The following is a 21,853-nucleotide window of genomic DNA, read 5'->3' on the forward strand; positions in this document are numbered from 1 at the left end:
TCTCGATAAAAGAGACAGCCTTGACGCAGGAAGAGAGGAAGAAAGAGGAAAGCAGAGAAGAGAGGAAGGATCACTACAACGAGAAGTTGCTGGGCTTATTACACGTCTGTGTCATTTAATTCCTCTCTAGCCGTGATGTTTGCCTCACACTGTCCTCTTCTTTAGCCATTACTCACTCTCAGACTCACTCGGACTCTCACTTTTATTCGTGCTGACAGCAGGTCCTGCCATTAGCCTCACACGAAGCTCAGCTCTACACATCGCTCTCCACTCGTACCATGAGTCAGACGTGCATGTGACTGCACTGTGATAGCAGGCAGGATCGGGCCCGGCTTTGCACTTGGACTCGCAGGACAACTGGAACTCACTGAAGCTCACTTTTGGCTGCACACTAATGGGTAGATTTTCAGAAGAACGTATCGCTCCGCGTGGGCGTAAATGTTCCGATGTGCTCACGCTGATGCACAAAGCTCCTACAAGACCCACATGTGCTCCACTGCACTCTGCACTGTACTCACATAGAGCACAGGGACAACATGCTACTGTTTGTCAGCTCACATTGTTTAGCGCAGTGGGTCCTAACATGTGGCTGGGGACCCCAGAAAGGGGTCTCGGGATAAAAATCAGAAAGGTGGATCCAAAAAATATCAAAAGAAAAACAATATTTCAGTCACTAAATCATGTTTTCACCATGTGTTTTCTGACTTTACTCCTCTCCTTGTGAAATGCTGAATACTTTCACCTGTTGAGGTGAAAAAAACAGTGGTGGAATGTAACCAAGTACATTTTCTCAATTACTGCATTTCATAGTTCAAGGTACTTGTATTTTACCTGAGTATTTCCATTTTATGCAACTTCATACTTCTAATTCACTACACCTCTGAGGCAAATGTTACAGAATTTTCACACCTTTCCTGTCCAGTGAAAACCATGTGTCTCCACATTAGTTGATTCTGAATTTGGAAAATTGATTGTCACAAAGCTGAAAACAGGCTGTTTTTCTGAGCTCGTGAAAAGTTGATTTGTTTTTTTATTGGAGATACGTGGTTCTCACAGGACAGTGATACTACAAACATACGATGATCTTATGGAATATGATGCATTGCTGTAGATTAAACTACCAAACAGTATATTATGTAATTACATGTTAAACACATTATAGTCACACTATTACATTATTACATTGACTAGAATGCAGATTTTCATAGACGTTTTATTTGGGATTGTTTCTCAGATGTACTTACTGGTAAACTGAACTATTCTTATGTGATATTGGTGCTAATAGAGCTCCACTTTGGGCTCACCGAACCCCAGTTGAGAGCGATTTGTATTGGACTATAACTAACAATTATTTTCATGAATCAATCAATCAAACTTAATTTCTATAGCGCCTTCCAGCATCCAAAAGGAGCACAAGGCGCTTAACAAAGAAGAATAAAAACAACAAATAAATAAAATAAATTAAAACAAGTAAAAAGATTTTTTTAAAAAACACACAGTCAGAAACAGACTAAGCATTTAACACCAGGCGGTACAAGTGCGTCTTAAGATGACATTTAAAAGCATTAAGATCAGAGATAGTCTGCAACTGTGGTGGAAGAGAGTTCCAGAGCTTAGGGCCGTGAACGGCAAAAGAGCGGTCTCCATACTTTTTATATCTCGCCCTGGAGACAACCAAGGAGATGTGGTTCGATGAGCGGAGAGTCCTGGCAGGTTGATAAATTGCCAGCAGCTCTTTGATGTAGGCAGGGGCCTGTCCATTTATGGCCTTGAAGACCAACAGCAGGACAGCAGTACCTTGTACTGCAAAACCATAAGACAGCAGGGCACAGAGGAGCAAGTGGCAGGCCAAGCACAGCGGCGCCATCTTGGTGCTATCAATTTTCAATCAATCAATTAATCTGTTGAGTATTTTTAAGGATTGACTGATAAATTGTTTTGTCTAAAACAATGTGAAATACTAAAAGAAAAATCCCCATCATATGAGATATCTTCAAATTGCTTGTTCTGTCTGACCAACAGTTCACAACCCAAGTAAACAAGTATAAATCATATATGCTGAACATGAATTAAAGCAGTTTCTGCATCTCTTGCTGCTTCATTCCAACTCTGCCCTGCCTAGCTTGAAATAAATTACTTCACTACATCAACTGACTTTATTAGTTAGGAGTTATTAATGTGGTATCAACAAATAAAAGGTTGCATGAATTCATGTTTGCTATTCTTATGGCTATATAAAGAATACTCGCTGTAATATAATATATACTGTATATATTTTTGTGCACAGTCATGCCAGTTGGTCTGCTTAACTAAAAAAAATGTACTGAATATAACTTATAGAAATAATTTCGGTGACCGATGAGTCTTCTTCAGAAATTCTGTAAAAACTAGCACCTGCATTACCCACAATGCAGCTTTACTGTCGACGGTTCAGTCAGAACAGAGGTATTGATGTACCAATTATTTCCATTTAAAGACAAAACACCACCTGAAGGAAAGGTCATCGCCTGTGCACCTGTCACTGACCCTGACTTGAATAATTTAGGCCAATGAGACAACAAGATTGACATGCAGCCAAAGTCAGAGGACAGCGGCGTGTGCTTCATGCCAAATCTCTCCGTCTCCCTCACACACACGCACACACACACACGCACACACACACACACACACAGCACCTCATCCGGTGCCTCCTTAGTTGTGAGGTGAGAAAACGAAATGTGTTGACTTGACTTAGAATTGGATTTGTGTCTAATTGGATTGGGAGGAGTAACAAGACAGACAGACAGCAACCACAACTCTAGCCTTTTCCTCAGGACCAGATTACCGAGCGGAGGCCCGCCTGTAGGCGTGCACACACTCTCGTCTTTGACAACGTATTATTAGAGAACAGCTGGGGAGAGAGGTGATGCGCTACAGGTGTACAGCGACACAGATGTCAATTTGGAGCTCAGGACCTTTCAGATATGTGACAGGAGAAGAAGAGGTGGACAAGGTGGCACAGTGCAGAGAAAGTGTTATCTGTGGCACGAGGCAGATCGGCAGTCTGTCGGAGATCCCGTTTCATCTGTACCGTCACGTCAAGTGGGCCGAACGCACAGCCTGTCCCATCTGGGCCCGGCCACCTTGTTGTCTGACCGCTCCCAGCATTCCTCGACTGTGGATGCTTATAGATTCCCCTTTTTTTTTTCTTGACCCAGACTACCACTTGTCACAATCAGAGAGGCTGAGAAATGTTGCCTGCACCTCCCCCCTCTTTCTAATTTCTCCTCCAGTTATATATTTGTGTCTACTTCACGGTCATCTTGAAGGGTTGGGAAGTTTAAGATGATGTACGTCATTAAAGCTGGATCATATTTGAGGTAGGGTTGCTGTTCGACAGAAGCTGTTTCTCTTATGGCTGTGACTAGCTTTTATTTTCCTTATCAGTGAACTTAAAGCTGCACTAATTAATACTTTTGAATAATCAATGGATCAAATGAGGAGGTGTCACTTGGTTTAGAGTCTTTCAGCTCATTGTTTTGGTTTTTCGGCCTGAAACTGTATTATTTTGGTTGAGTTTCACCGCCCTCATCAGTGTCGTTTCATGCCACAGCAGGTTCTGATAAAAAGCTCAGATAAACAAACTGTACGCTTCATATCCGGGACCAAATGGCAGACAGACACAGTTAGCAACTAGGTGCTGAACGCAGTGGAGCATTTAGCCGATTAAGACACTTTTCTCAGGAGTTGGTGGATCACCTCTTCAGATGAACGCTTATGCTGCTCCACATCCGCTCGATGTGTATGCTTACATGTTCACCACAAGAACTTTTAAAAGTGATAATCTGTCAGTGTTGTATTTAGAGCTTCTAGCTCCATGTGGCCAAAAAATACACTTTAGGATTAGGACAAATTGACAAACGACGAGAAATGCTTAGTGGCAGTTTTCAGAACTAAACAAAACTAAACTAGGATCTAAAGTCTTTAAACTGTGTGTTCAGTCAAACCAGCTGTATAGAAAAGGATGTACAATATCACAGAACCTGGAACCAGCTAATTGTTTGTGTTTTTGCTTGATAATGGTTTCAATGATTATTGAAATTGCCCATGAATTTTCTGGTAATCAACTAATCGAGTAATTGACTAATTGTTTCAGCACTGTTTTCATCAGATCGTCCAGCTCTGCAGAGCGTGGCTGTCAGTGCACCCTGGGGTGGTCTGCTAATGAGCTGCCATTAGCACCTAATCAGTCCATTATCCCGGCCGCAGCCTCCATCTGCAGCGCTCGGTTTGTTTTTACCTTTCAGTGTAGGTGGACAGGACTGATTGAAGCAGTATGAATGGGTTGTACATGTGTTTCAGCAGGTTCGGGTCTGTGTGTCTTTGTTTGAAGCATGTGGGAGTCACCATGCACGTCTCTTTGAGAAGGAGGTATTACTAGTGACGTGTGACCTTTCTTAGACCGAGCGGTTCGCGGGCCGATCCTGGAGCCAGCCGAGTCCTGCAGCCGCCCGTCTGCAGCGATGATGTAAGACTCAGGCCTGCCTCACCATGACTGCACATACATGATTTGTTATCATTACTGTCATCATCAGACTTCATGATTATTAATGCTCACATGTTTGGGATATTTAATCCAGCACTAGTTACTGGGTTTCAAAAGTGTGTCACACTTTCAAGACCGTTTTCTAGCATGTGGGAGATATTAACATATTTTGTGTTAATGCATCCTCCACACTCCCATTTACATGTGATTGGGCTGTTACAGTAAACAGGAAAAGGAAGTGCATTTGTTTTAGACAAGAGCTCTCAGCAGCTGGCCTGAGAGTGCAGCGCTGAGAGGTAAAATGTCCGTGCATGTGTTTGAGAGAGAGAGAGAGAGAGAGAGGCTGCCTGCACCACCCGCTTTTTGTTATTTGTATGTCTTAACCTTAATGCCAGAGTTCAATCATGTAGCCTTTGGGTGGCTCCCAGGCCTGAGATTAAGGAATAGTGGGATGAGGTGAAGTGCCTTCAACTTTGCTCAGTCTCTCCGCAGAGCCTTTACAGCCTAGCATTTACAGTGAGAGGCTGAAAACTGGAGTGACTGACTGCAGGAATCTTTAAGAGAAAGATGAACAGAAGTGAATAGTGTATATATATGTAATATATATATATATACAATACAATAATACATCTTTGTGTATTTGCTCAGCACTCTGCAGGGTACAGACCCAGTTAAGTGACACTGGGCCAAAGTACAGTAAATGTAGAAGTTCTGCACTTTGTTTTTCAGCTTCAACTTTTGCCTAGTTGTGGTAACACAGACGGTGTTGCATAATGCAACATTTGTTATGATACCTACCATTTGGTATACTATGTATTACTTGATCTCCCTTGTCTTTCTGTCCTTTTTTTTCCTCCTACTTGGCTTTTTTGCAGAAGGCTTAAAAATAGTACACAAACAAATTTGATTAATATTCAGAGGCCAAAGGGCAAAGAAAAACTTTGAGTACAATGAATCACTTGTAGTAAGAGTAAAAATAAACATTATGTATAAGAGCCTAATATTACATGAAGGGCTGTTAGAGTGAGTGTGCTGTGGGGAAGAGTTTGCGCCATGTTTAGCCATGTTAGCAGAATGTCAGTAGGTTGGTCCATCACTGGACTAACTCAGCAACAACTGGAGGGAATCCCATGAAAGTTTGCACAGACATTCATGGTCCCCCGAGGATGTATCCTCATGACTTTGGTGGCTTTTCCTCCGGTTTCACCAGCAGCTCAGATTCCTCCTACCCACTTAAATATTTGACATTTAACACAAATCCACATCTACTTGTAGAGTTGCGATCATTAGTCTATCAACATGACCTCTCTCAGGCCTGGTAATCAAACATGATCTGCATCTGGATGTGTCAAACAAATACGAACAAATACGACAGCAGTATTTTGACATTCACTGGAGTTTCAGTTTCTTGTCTGCATTCGGTGCACGCTGTGATCCGATCTCACATTTCACAGGCACCAAAGCTGGTGAGTAGGTGGGAAGGTGGTATTTCTATTGTCAGTAAACCCAAACATGGCAGGTGGAGGGTCTCCACAAGTGACATTACTGTGCAGCCTGTACTTACTTTTCTTGCTTTTACCTACCACAGAAAAATAATGACATTCCTCCCCACCTGTGTAGTTTTCTCCGCCTTGGCTGGATATTTTCTTTCCAATATGAACACAATGTGCAGTTTGCATTTACACCTGACTGACCTTCTTCATGCAGTTTTCCTGATCCTTAACATTTTGATGCCAGGTGTAAAAGCTGCCACTTCTCTCTGTTCCTCCTTTTCTCAGGTGAAAGCCCTCACCCTGTTTGTGACCCATTACCCTCCTCTGTGTGAGTTGGAGCGCGTGTATCCTGAACATGTGTCTAACTACCACATGGCTTTCCTACTCAATGAGCCTGACGTTTGTAGTGACGGTACGTGCGTGTGTGCGCTCATGTGTGCATATGAAAATGCTGTCAGTGTTTTGCCAATTTTATTAACAATCTCACTTTTTCCAAATCATTGTCACTTGGCACCTGAGCTTTAAAAGTGTACGCTGTCTTGACAGATGGAGAGGTTCAGCCGGAGTTCATCACCTTCCTCTACCAGCTAACTGAAGGAGCCGCAGGCCGGAGCTACGGCCTGAATGTTGCCCGATTGGCTGACATCCCAGACCCTATACTCCACACTGCAGCGCGCAAAGCCAGAGAGCTGGAGAACGTGGTCGACGCAAGGAGGTACAGCGAACACATGTCACTGTTTCTCAAAGGGGGACTCCACTGATTTAACACATGAAGATCCGTCTGCTTGTCGCAGAGAGTACATCTCAGCCTGTAAAAGCATTTCTATGATGGATGTTGTCTGGGATCATCAGCGTTAATTTAGTTTGGGTTTCGAGACTAAAAACATTGTAACAGAAAGCCTGTGTTACAAACTGTAGGTGTAAAGATTGGAAGATGTGTGTTTACCTGGCAGGGAGGGTCTGAGTGGGCCTTCAGACTGAAAACAGCTCTGCATTAGAACAACACAAGGTGCAGCGTTGGTTGTGGCGCCTTGTTTCAGGTACCGGTGAGACAGTGAAATTTTAATCTGCCCCCCAACTTTATGGAATTTAAATCTGAAACACTGCTGGAATATCCCTTTAAACCCTGGTGTAAATCCCAAAATATCCTGTTCCTGTGCTTTTGGAGAGTTTCTTGAACAGCTCAAACAGAGACTGACAGCTGAAATCTAAGAGTCAAACATGCATCATGAAGAAATACAACTTGAAGCGCCTCCATCGACACTAAATTGAGTGTTTATTTAAGCTTTACTACTCTTAATGAACCTGATTTCATTCTTGTGCTGACATGTCCAAACCAGAAAATCTGCCAGTGTTCCTGGAGAATGAGACTGGGTACAGATCAAGGAGTTTCACAGAGGAGAGAAGCAGGTTTTTGTCGAGAAGGTTGCTGCTGCAAAAAATTGGCTGGTTTGATTCGGAAACATGCAAAACCAATTTAAGCTGAGTTTAGTTTTCTTCAGAAAAATGTTTTGGTGTCAACTTCAGTTTAGATGTTTTTAGAGACTTCTCGTGAAGTCTCAAATGGATGCAGCTGTTGCCACCCCTGGCTGTCAGCTCAGCACAAAACTGCAAAATAGAAAAAACAAGAAACCCTCAGAAATATAGTGTGAGTTGCCAATATCTACTTTTATCTGGCTGTGGTGCAATTTTCCATTAACAGAAATGGGATAGGTTTTTATACATTTTTGATTTAAAGTTCTTAAAATTAAAGTTCCCTAATCAGGTTATTCACTAAAATACAATTGTAATTAATATGCATGTCCTGGAATTGTCAATTCAACCTACACTGAGATCCTTTGTTAAACTTTCGTCATGGCATGTTTTCTCCCAGGGGGTCCAAATCTTATTTTCCTTGGGCTAGTTTATTTTTCCAAGTATTTAGAGGAATGCATTAGTGCACACTAATCGGGAAAGGGAGAGAAAAGATGTTTGTTAATGCTGATGTAGAAAAGTTTTTCCATTAGGATGAACCACATACTGCCAGGCAAAGACGTTCCATTTTCGATAAAGTTAGGAGTCGGAAATAGTTCGAATTCTTAGACACTTGCTGTCGAAGCATCAGCATACTGCACTTTCTCCAAATACAGTTGTCTGTCTCTGTAAATTTGTACACAGCATCTCCTCACTCTGTAACTGACAGCCAGCTGGGAGTTGAGTGCTGCTTAGCCTCTTCCTAAGTAATCCTCACCATATGAAGTATCAGTCAGCACAGACAGACACACACACACACAGACACACACACACACAGAGCCATACCTCTCTATCAATGTAATCCTCCCTATATGAAATGTTTGTCCTTTGTTGGAGTGAAGCCATGCTGAGTACACAGTAATCTTACACAGAGGAGTTGAGCTGCTGTCTGGAGATTAAGAGCAGGGATTTTATTGTTCTCTCACACAGCTGTGTGTGTCAGAGAGTACAATGTATTTAGACTCAACACATGTGGGACTATGTGATACACAATAGTTTCATGTACAATATTTTGTTTACGCCACACTTTGTCTCCGTCTCTCTAGGAAGAATAAGAAACTTCTCACAGATCTTTGGAGCATCTCGGACAGATCGTCCCTTGTGGAGTGGCTGCAGTCGAACTCTTGACATTGCCGTAGTCAACTGCATCAGAACAGGAGCTGTCAGTGAATGAACATGCTCAGAGAAGAACATACATGCTCAGAGAAGTAAAAGCCTCCGTTTCAGAAAGGCCTCAGCACTGATCAGAGTCGAGTGGTTGTTGCAGCTCTCTTTGCTAATGTGTTTTAGTGTGTGAAAAGGATTTTAACCATCTCAGGTTCTGGTTGTCACCATCATCATGTACTGTAACCTAATTATCATAACATCTGGTCACACCAGATGTGCATCAGTGTGTTTGACAATTAAATTGAGAAAAAAAACTTAGCACATTTGCTGTTCTTTGACCTTCAAAAAATACTCCACTGATTTAACACTGCACTATGATCATACTGTCAGACTCACAATGGACAGTTAAAAAAAAAGATTAAAATTGATGCAGCAGAACCACAGATTTTGTCTTTTTTATTCCACTCATTCATCTCCCTCGTCAATATGTGGCACCTGCATTACCCACAATTCAACGCGCATGACAGTTTGGTTGGAGATTCAGGAATTTTGTGCTGGGAGCAGCTAATGTAGCCTTGAGCCGTTAACCTCAAGCAGAGATAGGGAGCGAGCTACAGGGATCTCGTAAGCTCAGCTCCATCAGACACTGGCTCTAGGGGCATCACTTGAGGCAGTTTATCAGACTTACCTCAGGTCCCTCTGAAGGCTCAAAACAGCTTTTTTTTTTCTCATACATTTTTTGCAGTGGTCCTCCCCAAGAACTGTGAACAGACTTTGATATGTAAAATTGGAGCTCACCTTTAAATAAGAGCTACAGCATATCTTCTTGTGGGCCAGAAAGTGTGAAGGAAACAGATTTTGACACAAACTACATACAATTGTTGGCTTGCATGTTTTTTTGTCGAGGTTGAAAATTGTATTCACCTTTTCTCTGCCTCTGCAGTGGCAGCATGGCCGGACGCATTATTTTTTCGGGTCGTCTTTCTGTCCCATTCATGTGAACGCGATATCTCATGATATCCCTCCCTTTTAGGGAATCACTTCAAATTTGTTGAAATGTTCACTTTGATTTGCGGATGAACTGATTGATTTTGGTGATCAAAGTTCAGTGTGACCACACCTAACATGTTTTTGGCCAGAGCTGAAGGAGTAATTAGCTAATTGACAAATGAATGACAGATGACAAATTTCACACAAATGTCTCATAGGATAAAATAATGACAAAGTGATGATAAACTGGTGACATTTTATACCCAAAAGGTCAAAGGTCAGCTTCACTGTGACACCATAATGTTCTGGAAAACACGTTTCTGGCCATTATTCAGCACCATAACTCAGGAACAGAAGGCAGATTGTGACCAAATTTCACATTTGCTCAGATACTGAATTGGTGACACTGATCTTCAGTGACCACCTCTAAACTGTGCTGGTTGTTTAGATCTTCTGTGCTGCAGTGTTGAAGATGTGTATGAAGCGTACACGTTTTACAGTTTGTAGGGGTTTTTTTTGCAGCAGCATCCATATTTGAAGCAATGTAGTCCAGCACAAGTTCGTTGCTTTTGCTGATATTGGGCTTCAGGTGATTATTAGTGGTCACCATGTGATGAAGCTCTCTATCAGTTCTCTGTGCATCTCTGTGAAAATAGTGTCTGAGTGAAGACAGCATGTTTCTCTCTGGACTTTATTCACTGGAGTCATACATGTCAATATAGTGATGACTTCCATTTGGCTAAAATAAATTCCTTCAAAGTCTTCACCACATATATGGATGTAAAGTGCAACTTGATGGTTGGCGGAGGCGTACAACCGTGAGGCGGTAATTCTATTTTCTTCATCCATTAATGTATTCATTAGTGTGTGCTCTCTGATCCAACGCTATTAATAATGCGGCAACAAATCACAACATTTTCTGCAAAAATCTGCATTACATCTCTCTCTCACTCACACTCACACACACACACACACACGCAAAACCAACTCACGCTCCGCCTTTAATTCCGCCAACTCCAAGATCAGCGCGCATCATCGGAGAGAGAGAAAGATAGAGAGACCTAGTGGGCGTGAGTGTTTGTGTGCGAGAGAGAGAGTTAACCAGTGTCAAAGCCGATTACAGTTTATCGGGTCTGCGACTCTGTCACTATCCGCGTACTTGAGGGTTCTCCCCTGGCTGAACCACACGCCTCTCGCTTTCTCCTGCTTCTTAGTTGTTGTTTATTTATAGACGCGCGCTTTTTTTGGCGAGCAGCATGGATTTATTCTAGTGCTTGTGGGACTCGGACATCTTCACTATGAGTTCCTCCGCAGAAGCGCTCCCGTCAGCGGGGCAACTTTTCCGTGCGCCACGGCGCCGCTGAGCCGCGCGTCCCTCGGTGGGAAAGTTCACACGCAACCCCCGGCGACCATGGGCTCGCGGTGAAAGCTCCGATTGTCCCACTTTCTCTCTTCCAAAAAACCGTACGACAAAATGCAGAAGAGCGTCCGCTACAACGAAGGGCACGCGCTGTTTCTGTCGGTGGTCGCGCGTAAAGAGGGGACCAAGCGCGGCTACCTGAGCAAGAAGACGGCGGAGAACAGCCGGTGGCACGAGAAGTTCTTCGCCCTGTACCAGAATGTACTGTTCTACTTCGAGAACGAGCAGAGCGCGCGACCAGCCGGGATTTACCTGTTGGAAGGATGCACCTGCGAGCGCGCGCCGGCGCCCAAGATGTCCACCACCGGGAAGGAAGCGCTGGAGAAACAGGTGAGAGGTTTAAAACAAGCAGGAGGAGATCAGTCCACTGAGCCCTGCTGTGAGTCAAAGTTCCCACATCGGTTCTTATCAGACGCTAAAACTTCCCAAAATGTGCTCAAAGCCCACTGACATCATCATGTGGACGAGCTGGTGCAGACGCTCATTGTATAGAAACATGATTCATAATTAACAGACACGCACATCATTCACAGAGGTACAATTCTGGAAGCTATGTTGCGATTTTTTTCTTTTCGAAAATTTGTGGTTTCCTCTGAGATGTATATTGATTGTTGCTGGTTTAGAACAACTGGTTTTTTTTTTTTTAGCATAATAATGAAAACTACAAGATCACATTGCTTCATCAAGCTCTTCAAACTGACGCCCATGTAAAAAAGAGCAAGTGGCTCATGCGGCATCAGACTAAAGTGGCTGCAGCAGCTCAGCCCCTCTGCTCTCTACAGTTTCACCAAGCCCTGCAGTGCCAAGAGCTCCAAGAGCATCTCCCCAGAGCAGGTGACCATCCCCCAAAGATTCAGCCGTGCAGAGGTGAGCAGGCTGGTTGGAGACAGAGATTTCTCACATCTTATCTTTTTCCATTTCAAGACAAACTTTAAAAAAAGGTTTCTGCAGTCACACTTTAATTTATTTTTCTCCTTTACCCCCTCCACTAAAAAAAACATTTTTTTTATCTTGCAGGTCATGAAATTTGCTGCCTGCAGCCACAAAATGTAATCGATTTTCAACCTGTTGAGTGTGAACCGTTCAGTCCATCACATTTTCATCATAAATGCAATTAAGTTAATCTGAATGTATGTGCATTTAATAAAATGAGGTTCAAATTTCTCCGAAGCTCAAAGTCAGATTCAGTCTGACAATGGGAGGCATCTATAGCAAGGCAGCAACAGGTTCTTGTGTCTAATCCCATGGATGCATAAAGGATGTATTCTATTTTCTTGATCCATCACTTCAATAAATCCATATTATCTTTATTTATTCACAGAACACCATGTTTTTAGGGCTGTAACATTTATAATATAGATCTCTTGTGCTTTAGTTACACACACTGCAACGTGGCACATTTAGTGTCGTTAGAAGCCTTGATATTTGAACTAGAAGCTCTGTGGGTTTAAGTTATGCGTGTTTGTGCGACTTTTATTTGTCATAATAGACTCACTGTGGAATCCTGCAGGGCTGAGAAAGGTTAGGGTTTCTTGACTTTAAAGCAGTGCTATGCAGGGAAATATTTTGGGCAAATCTGTTGGTGACTGAGCTCCTGGAACTTGCCTCAGCACTGTTGCTCCAACAGTTAGGTCGGTCTTGTTGCTAGGAGACATTTGAATTACCATTTGCACATGCATTTCATTGAGAAAAAAAAATGAAACACACATGCATTGGGCAATAGAGTATCATCAATCCCAGGGGTATATCAGGAAAAGAATCAATCTTTGTTATAGTAAAAAAAAAAAAACAACCTTCATAAAGGTAATCAGAAAAAACAGAACGATTTCTGTTTCTGACCCTTTTCAGCTGGCCTCAGGGACTGTGTGCATGTGTGTGCACAGGCATCATGCCCGTTAAAATGTAGGGGGAGGGATACACTGGCGAGTATTGACTTTTTACAGTTTGAGCAAGTTATTAAGGAGACACTAAATGGATGCACAATTAATCATATGAGTGGCCACCAGTCATCATCACTCAGAAAATGTTCATCTCCACAGACTCTCATCTGCTTCCAGTGTAGATGCCTGTCTCTTTAAATGTACAGTGTGTGTAAAGACAATTCATTCCAGATGTATGCAAATGGAGGAGAAGCTTGAGGAAAGCCAGGAGACGGTGTATTTATTTGTCTAATGGAGGTGTTATTAATGATGATGAAAGGACAACAAATCTACGTGTGGTTCCAACCGCTAATACTGAGACGAATATAAGCATGAAAGCTGTGACCTCCAATGATGTTACAGAGTGTGGCGATGTCTTATTTTCTCCTCAATTTTTACACACTCACACAGACCGTCTCACTTTCTCCCCATCTGTCTCACTCTGTACTACAGCTGTGGTGTTTAATTAGGGTTATTTTCAATCTGCCCTCAGCTGAAGCCTTGTGTGCTGCCATGTAACCATTACGCTACGTAGCCATGCACGCAGGCGGAATAAACCAAGTCACAGTGACATTATGTCTGGCTTTTAGATGATCAAAAATTTCAGGGTTCGGGCTGATCCTGGGTTTCATTCCTTGTGCGAGGGTTTGATGGGGTAACGCTGGAGAAGGCCCTCCATCGTTCCATCTTGCTCTTCACTGTTTTTCTTTCCAGTAGAGTGAGTCTGCCAGCAACCTGCAGTATCACACCCCCACAGTGAGCCACAATGCAGCCACACAAATAACACACAGATACTGGCTCTCTCCTCCCTGTTGTACTCGCAGATAGACGCAAACCCTTCAAATGATTTGGAGAGCATTTACACTGGTCTGAATGGTTTCCACAGCGACTGTGCACCTGTATTGCTGATTGTGAAAAGGTGGATGCGTAAAGGCCTTGTGTAATTGTCAAACTATCCCTCCCCCCATCATCAAGTGTCTGGTTTGTTATTGATCCCGTAGAGAAGCACAGTTCATCAGAGGCCATGAACCGGGCGAGATGACTGTTACAGTTACATACAGTGTAGTCTGTTTCCAGGTTGCTGCACATATGTCAGATTATCCTGAGTGAGTCAAAGGCCTGGTGTTGCTTTCTTGAAAGGCTGTTTGCCTCGTTGTCGAAACAAGCAAGCCTTATAGGTCTTTGTAGCCCTGTAGGTTGGGAGCGTGATCTAACTGTGCCAAAGCCAGGATCCAAAAATCAATGCAGCGATGGAGACTGTGTTAAACTGACAGACACAAAATACAGCTCTAAAATCAGAAAGCTGTGCATTGATAAAAAAAAGTGATTTTTTTCCCTAATGCTTCCCACAGATCAGGGGAAAAAAATATGTCAGTTTTTATCAATATATCATATCAGTTGTGGCCAAATTTGTTCTTTTTCCTTGATTTCATAGAATTTGTATTAAATACAAAAGGGAAAAGGGCTTGGCTTGATATCCACGTGGCCTGGAGCGCACACCAACAATTAAAGCTTAGAGCTACAACAAGCAATCAATCAAATGCTTGGACAAAAAAAAGAAGGCAGGGATGTGATGAGCCTGTCCAATCATTTCACTTGGCCCGAATGAAATAGCCATTCGTGACAGCTTTTTTGCTTGTATTTGTATGATCATGGTATTTAGCGGAGTTGTTTATTTATGTATTTATTAAAATAACCGGTCTTCTCATTACTCCTCCTCTCCCAAACACACTTTCGGTCGTATACTTTCAAAATCTAGTCAGGTCTAAAATAGCCATCGGAAGGCCGAGCAATTGAAGGTAGAGCATGTCGAATCTCAGGGTTGGCGGTTAGCGGTTCGATCTCCAGGTCCTCCTATGCGACACCAACTGCTCGTGCCACTAAAGGGGCAATGTTGGTGTGTATTTATATTTTTGCACCTCAGGGGTACCATGCACAAGACTTAATAGATGCTTCAGCGTCGGCCTAAATGTGAATTAGGAAATATTATAATATATTATGTTCAAGTTTGCAGAATTTAAGGTTCAGTATCGTCATCAAGGATGCTTGGAAATGGATGGGGATTGAATTTGTGACCCTCTTTCCATCCATGCGTAATGCACATGGCTGCAGTACAGTGAAACAGCAACTTTCGTTAGAAGATTCAAGCATGGGAGACATCAGTTCAATAGTGTTTGATGTGGCAGCATTGGCTTTAATAAAGTGCCTTTTTGTTGAGCTATAGGCACACAGGGGTTCTTGTCAGCGGTTTCCTTCCTCATCAAAGCTGATGCAAATAAAGGTGGGGTTACACTTTAGAGCCTAAGTGTTAGTGCTGACTTCCTGGTGCATGTATGCGTGTGTATGTATGTGTGTTCATGTGAGTGTGTGTGTGTAATTATTTCTCATTAGAAAGCTCCTCTAGCTCTAAACCCCCCACTCGGAGCCTCAAGTTTTTGTGTTGCTTGCACTAATCGTCTGCGTCAAGGAGCCAATTCCTCCCATATTCCCGGAGTCTGATCTGCTCTCCTCCGCAGGCTGCTTTTCATTTTCCTCTAAGTTATCTGCCAAGTGTTAGAGCCATTATGAACCTCATTAGTGTCAGATAAGAATTTCAAACTGGCATCTGTCTTAAAATCTGTCCCCTGCGTTTGACATACTGCACTAAGATTTTCTTTTGGGGCTGTCCACTTCCACGAAATCCTTTATACTCCTATTATTTGTTCTATGAGGACAACACGACAACCCTTTGATATTGTACTACTACAATGTGGCAAGAACAGTCTATAACCACTATAAAGTGGTTATAATCCTTGCACGACTTAAATACAGAAAACGAAAGACGTTCATTAAGATTTCAGACCTCAGATCAGACGTCTCAGCAACATCTTCAAGGCAAATGCACAACAATCACATATAGGCTCACTAACAAAAACAATATAAAAGCAGCACCTGCTGTAATATAGTCACTAAAAAGGAAGCTAAAGAGTATCATACCTGCATTATACTACTTTATTATAGCAGAAAAAGTTCCAGACTCCCTTAAAAAATGTTGCATTTTGTGAGTTGTTGAGTTAGGGAAAGCTTTAGAAACTCTCTAAACTTAAAGTTTTTTCCCTTGTGTAAGAATGTTGTCCTGGCATGTTGCTGTAACGGCCTGTAGGCTCAGTGTGTTTTACCTGCCGGGATAAGCAGCAGATATGTGTGAGCACAGTGTTTCAACTCGTTTCAGTATTTATTCTATTTTCTGAAAGAAGAACAATTTGTAGAGATGGTAAAAATTTCATAGTTTTGTGAGTTGTTGAGTGCGAGAAAACTTTACTAACTGTGTTGAAAGCTGAAATACAAATTCTTAATTGTTTGTCCTCTCTTGTAAGTTCGGCAAACACCTGAATCATGGCTTCTGCTGTCAGTCCTAGTTTTCTTCATTTTCTTTTGGTTGCGCAGGAGTTTTGGAGGCACCATCAGAATTTTAGAGAATATGGATGACAATGATCATGGATTTTACTTTGAAGAAAACACTCCTGGTGCAACGACAGTGTTCTTGTATCTATACTTCCTGCTATTTGTCTATTAGTCAAGCATGGACCTAAAGCCAGGGGACATTAGCTTAGCATAAGGAGTAGAAGCAGGGGGAAAAGCCAGCCTGGCTCTGTCGCTACGTGCTGTAGGCTAACCTTTGCAAACAACAGCTGGGAGCTGAGTCTTTTCACCTCGGGGATGCCAGGCAAACAGCTGCAAAGACGTGCAGGGCAGATGGATAAACTATTGAGCCTAAAAGATATTGAAGGGAAAAGTTTTGAACATTAAAGAGAGCCAGCCTAGCTGTTTCCCCCTGCTTCCAGTCTTTATGTCAGGCTACGCTAATCACCTCCTGGCTTCAGCTCATACTTAACTCACAGAAGTGGTATCAATCTTCTCAATTAACTCTCAAGAAAGCAAATAAGTGTTTTGGATCAGATGATCATGTGTAATGTAAAAAGAGTTAATAAATAACCCATAGAGTATTATTGTAGACTCTGAAGTTGCCCTCAGCTCTTTTTAAGTGTGTTTCAGCTCATTGTTTGCTTTTGGTTTTACAGTTTGCAACTCGATCGCTTTGCTTCACTCTGACTGATCTCTTTAGTGTTTATGCTGCAGCAAGAAAAGCTGTGAAACTCCACTGTGCACGACCTGCACAGCATCACACAGACACAGTTAGGGACTATCTGGTGGACATAGTGGAGCATTTATCTGCTAATCCGTGTCACTTTGACACAACTCCAAATGAATGCTAATATTGCTATTGTTTGCTTGATGTGTAAATATGGCACGGCTTGCCAACTTATTCACCACATCAACTTCATGGAATGACATGTCAGTGTTGTGCTGACAGCTTATGGTAATGCCCTGAAGGCGAGGGGGCTACAGGGGCTTATGTGGAGACACACACACACACACACACACACACACACACACACACACACACACACACACACACACACACACACATATCCCAGTATAAAATAAACTGTAGCATCAGGTAATAGGATTGTCAAGCAGTTCCATGTGTCTTTGTTGCTGTTGGCTCACTGGCAATTCTCAAGAATATAGTAAAACAGAATTATGGTGCGTTTAGACACCTGCTGCTGCACTGCTGGAGCCATAAAACAAACTCTCCGTCCCAGCATTGACTGCATTAAGGCGGCAGGATGTTTCCCAACAATCCCTCCTGGCAACAGAGCGACAAAGCAATAAATGTGTAAGATGTGAGGAAAAGCTTGATAATAGCTGTATATTATATGCCTGTGTGCGTGTTTGCTTCTGATTGATTTTGAGTCAGAGGACAAAAGTGAAAGTGGAGGATGGGAGAAATCTGTTTAATCTCCAGATAAACAGACAGGTAATCCCAGATCAGTGTTCTGAGGTAGGTTTAGCAGTTATTAGTGTGCTTAAATTCAGTGTGTGTGTGTGTGTGTGTGTGTGTGTTAGAGAGAGAGAGAGAGAGAGGGCCACATACTTTGTTGTAAGAGCTTCTTGGGAGGAAGTGAACAGCATGGAGGGCAATGAAGAAACAGCAGGATGTGGGATGTTGAGATGTTGATTCAGTGATTGTCACATTAGCTGGTACATCATTAGTTGAATTCACTGCTTACATAAAGTGCTGCCGCTGCCGTCGGATTAATGTTGTCTATCTCTTCACAATGACAAGTCTCCAGAAAATTAAAAATCTGTTCCTGTGCTCTAAAGTGAAGCTGTCTTATATTTAACAAAGAATATGTGCATCAATCTCATCTAAGTCTCAGCAAGAAAACAAACAAACATAATCAAACTATTCCTTTATTAAGGCAGACGGCACTTATGATGGAAGGCACCTGGCCCATTAAAAGTTCATTTGTAATTTTTGGTTTTATATAGATGCATGGGGTGAAGGTAATAGTCTGTTGCAAGTAGATTAGGTAAAATGTGTATTATTGGGTGCACAGGGTTTTCATGACAATAGAAGTTTGTTTCTTTGTTCTTGTCCAATTGGAGCATTTTATGAAGCTACGCTCAGCACAGAAAGACATTATTGCCCCTGTGGGAGCACGACATGGGAGCTGAGAGATGAGACGAATATAAAGAGGAGAGAAGCAGATTGTGAGTCTGATCTAGAAGACTGGTGGGTGGAAAAAGTGAATCCATACCCCTCTCTCTTATTTATCTCTCTCAAGCCTCTTCTCAAAAATGACATTTATTGTTTCAATAAGTGGTTTCACCTATATAATGAGCAGTAATATATTTTACAGCTTTACATGGAAATTCTGTATAAGCTGTAAAATGTTATCAATGAAATTTCAGTCTGTTGCAAAAGCCAAAACGGTTCCGTCTGCAAGATACCTCACCACCCACAGTGTTTGAATATTATGTACCTTTAATTAGTCTTATTTGCTCTTTGTGCCTCTCTTTTGATTTGAAAGCAATCTAATTTCCTTTTATATCATGAGGCTTTTTCAGTAAAACATTTTCATACCATTTGTATGGTCATTTCAAACCTAAATCAGATATATATGCAGTATATATGATATCCGATGGGAATATGAAGCCAGTAATCTGATGCTGATATGTTTGTGGCCTTGTTGCCACATGAGAACTGCCAACAACAGGTGCTTTGAGATTAGCTCTATTAATCACTCGCCATCACTACATGGTGGTTCTTTTGCAGCGTCTCATTGAACTGTTTCAAGGGGAACACATGGTGAATATACTCCCACGTACACCAACAGGAAATCCAGTTTATGGATTATATACAGCAAGTTTCCTCTGTAGTCTCACATACACACACATGAACGCGGTCTGCTCTCTGCTGTATTTCTCTGTGATGGTAATTATCACCCTGTGGGACTCACCATCGCTGAGCAGTCCCTGCTTCACCACAGCAGTACAAAGGTGGAGACACATTAATACATCAGCTTCCAGTGGAGCCCACTGTGTTAAAACTGCTCGGTAATGATTTTTCCTTTCCACCTTAATCAGCATGTATGGATCTAAGGAATAAGATGAGACTAAACCATGTTTCCAATTTGTTCACTGCAAACACAACAAAGTGCAAATTATCAGCCAGCCTGTGACTAATTTTCCCTGCAGCTCTGGATATTTTATAAACTGTGATCTTTCACTTAATCCCTGATGCTGCGCAGTCGATTACTTTTTTCTTTCCAATGCCTTTACAGTTTGCGCTTGTCCTGTTACTTGCTTGCAGTATTTTCTTTCTCAATAATGACGGTGTCTTCTAAACACATAATTTTATGCAAATCAAGTTCAAATGAAGGCCAACCTTAGTGTATGGCCTTAATAATATCATGAAACAGATGACCGCACATACACACCACGTATGGAGGTGACACAAGGCAGCTGCTGGTTCCACTAACTCAACGTTTGTGTTAGTTTATGATTAAAAAGTGAATAAGAATTTTTATATGCAATTAATTGTCGTAGTACAAACACAATACAGCTTCACAAAGTTGTGGATATTTGTGTTTGTACTGTAGAACACACAGAAACATTTTTCAGATTTTATTTATCACCTTATTTTCCTGCTGCTCATTTAGCGGTACGATATTGAACATAAAGATGCTATACTTATAGTCCACTCACACAAGTGTTCACTTCAGCTGCTGCCTGATGAGACCTCCTCTCAGGATTGTGTGGGCGTCTACAAACTGTGCTTGATTGGCATATACCTCACCAGATAATTTGCATCAGGCTATTCCAAGCAAAGCTTCACCCAACTTCCACCTGACTAGCAGTCTACTCAGCCAGAGTAATTGAAAAGACCTGCGCAGGTGTACAGGCTCTTTAAGGGACTGCCTGCGGGTTTTCATGCTGTGTGGAAAGAATCTATAGAAATGGCTTCCTGGAACAGTGAGGAAAAACTCACAAGCCAAAATTTAAAAGATGTTACGATGGTCTTTTAGAAATTGATGGAGGAAAGTTGCACAGGAGCCTTCGTGGCAGAGAAGCACTTCTTCCTATTGTTCTGTGCTGTTGTAGCCTACAGTATGTTACGTGCATACACTACACACTCTACATGGCTCTGCAGTTTCTTTTCATTCAACCAGGCCTTCAGTGGGGATCAAACCTTTGACACTTTGAGCATTCATGCCTCCCTCTACCCATTGAAGCAACAACATCAAAGCAGAAAAATGCCAGTCGCTTTGAAAGGCTGAGAGTGAGATTCAAGGGAAAAAAATAGAGGTCCATCTGTAGTACGGTACAACACAATTTGGCCTCTCATCAGTGCAGATGCCAAAGCAGACAGCAGTGTTGCATCATTAGTGGCTATTCCAGTCCCTAATCATCATCAGTGGATCCGAGCAGTGATTCTGTCATCTGTGCTTTTAAATATTTATAACACATGAGTATTTCTGGATCCCCCAGCCATCGTTTGCTTAATGAATCTATTACCACCAAGTCCAGTTTCATCTTTGGCTCTTTAATCTTTAATAAAGAAGAAAGTATCACATCACAGCACCAACATGATCTTGATGGTGTGTGTGTGTGGTAGGTTTTAATTTCCTGACGTTTAAACTCTGTTGGACGGTGAGAAATAGTCTGTTTTCCTTCTGAGACCACCTCACTCCTCCCCTCTGTTCTCACAGCAAGCAGATTTAAATGACTGACCTGAAATTGCTTCTGAATAATAAAATTTGCTGTCCTTCATTGTCCCTGTTTCTTGCTCAGTGGTGGTAAAACACAGTTCTTTGTGTCATGCCGTCAGTTTCACAGTCTCATTTTCTATAATCGCTGTTCCTCAGATTAGGGAAAGAAAAGTTTCAGGTGAGTGCTGAATTGGTTGTTAGTGAAACAAAGAGTGAGGGAGAGAAAAGAACGTTTGCCTCTTTGTTTCTTTTGCTTTTCCTCTCTGTCCTTATTTGTTTAAATGAAATTTCTTACAGTACAGTGGAGGCCCTGAGGGATGGAGGGTATATTTGAGCCGATTTGAAGGGAGAGCGAGCCGGTAGTCCTGAATAGTACTGCAGAGTTGGGAAGCTTCCTCTTCGACTAATGAGGACGCAGTATAGTGTTAAAGTGTATTCATTGCAATGTATTGTGAATGTTTCTAATGCCATGTGGTCCAGCATGATGTAAAATCTTCGGTAAAGGATGCCATACCATTAAACTTTAAAGATTGCCTGGGGGCAAGTGGGTCACTGCTGCATCAGATAGCAGTAGTACACAGCAGGGGTAAAATATATATGAAAATATATGAGTTATTTAAACATACAAACTGGCATCTTTAGTTAAGCAGGGGGTGTAAATGGGAAGACTGGACAAAACATGTACATTATGTAAAGTATCCTGAAAAGGGAAATGATTCAAAAGAAAGTAAAAATAACATCAGTATATATGTTGTATGCAGTATAAACAGTGGTGGATTCTACAAGTG

General features: G+C 42.0%; 2 protein-coding genes across 5 annotated transcripts in view; both read left to right on the forward strand.

The window, feature by feature from the left end:
• msh3 (mutS homolog 3 (E. coli)) overlaps positions 1-9,062 on the forward strand; it is a 56,877-nt gene extending 47,815 nt beyond the window's left edge. For both annotated transcript variants that reach the window (XM_041936840.1, XM_041936841.1), the window contains exons 22-24: positions 6,304-6,430; positions 6,565-6,733; positions 8,577-9,062. In XM_041936840.1, coding sequence (XP_041792774.1) covers positions 6,304-6,430; positions 6,565-6,733; positions 8,577-8,658 — 378 coding nt within the window. In that variant the 3' untranslated portion in view covers positions 8,659-9,062. The remainder of the gene's footprint in view (positions 1-6,303; positions 6,431-6,564; positions 6,734-8,576) is intronic.
• A 2,039-nt stretch (positions 9,063-11,101) lies between these two features.
• The window catches only part of rasgrf2b (Ras protein-specific guanine nucleotide-releasing factor 2b), a 38,547-nt gene continuing 27,795 nt past the window's right edge, over positions 11,102-21,853 (forward strand). For all 3 annotated transcript variants that reach the window (XM_041937265.1, XM_041937266.1, XM_041937267.1), the window contains exon 1: positions 11,102-11,377. In XM_041937265.1, the coding sequence (XP_041793199.1) occupies positions 11,102-11,377 (276 nt within the window). The remainder of the gene's footprint in view (positions 11,378-21,853) is intronic.

Source organism: Chelmon rostratus, chromosome 5 (genome assembly GCF_017976325.1).
Source record: "Chelmon rostratus isolate fCheRos1 chromosome 5, fCheRos1.pri, whole genome shotgun sequence".
Classification (NCBI taxonomy): Eukaryota; Metazoa; Chordata; class Actinopteri; order Chaetodontiformes; family Chaetodontidae; genus Chelmon; species Chelmon rostratus.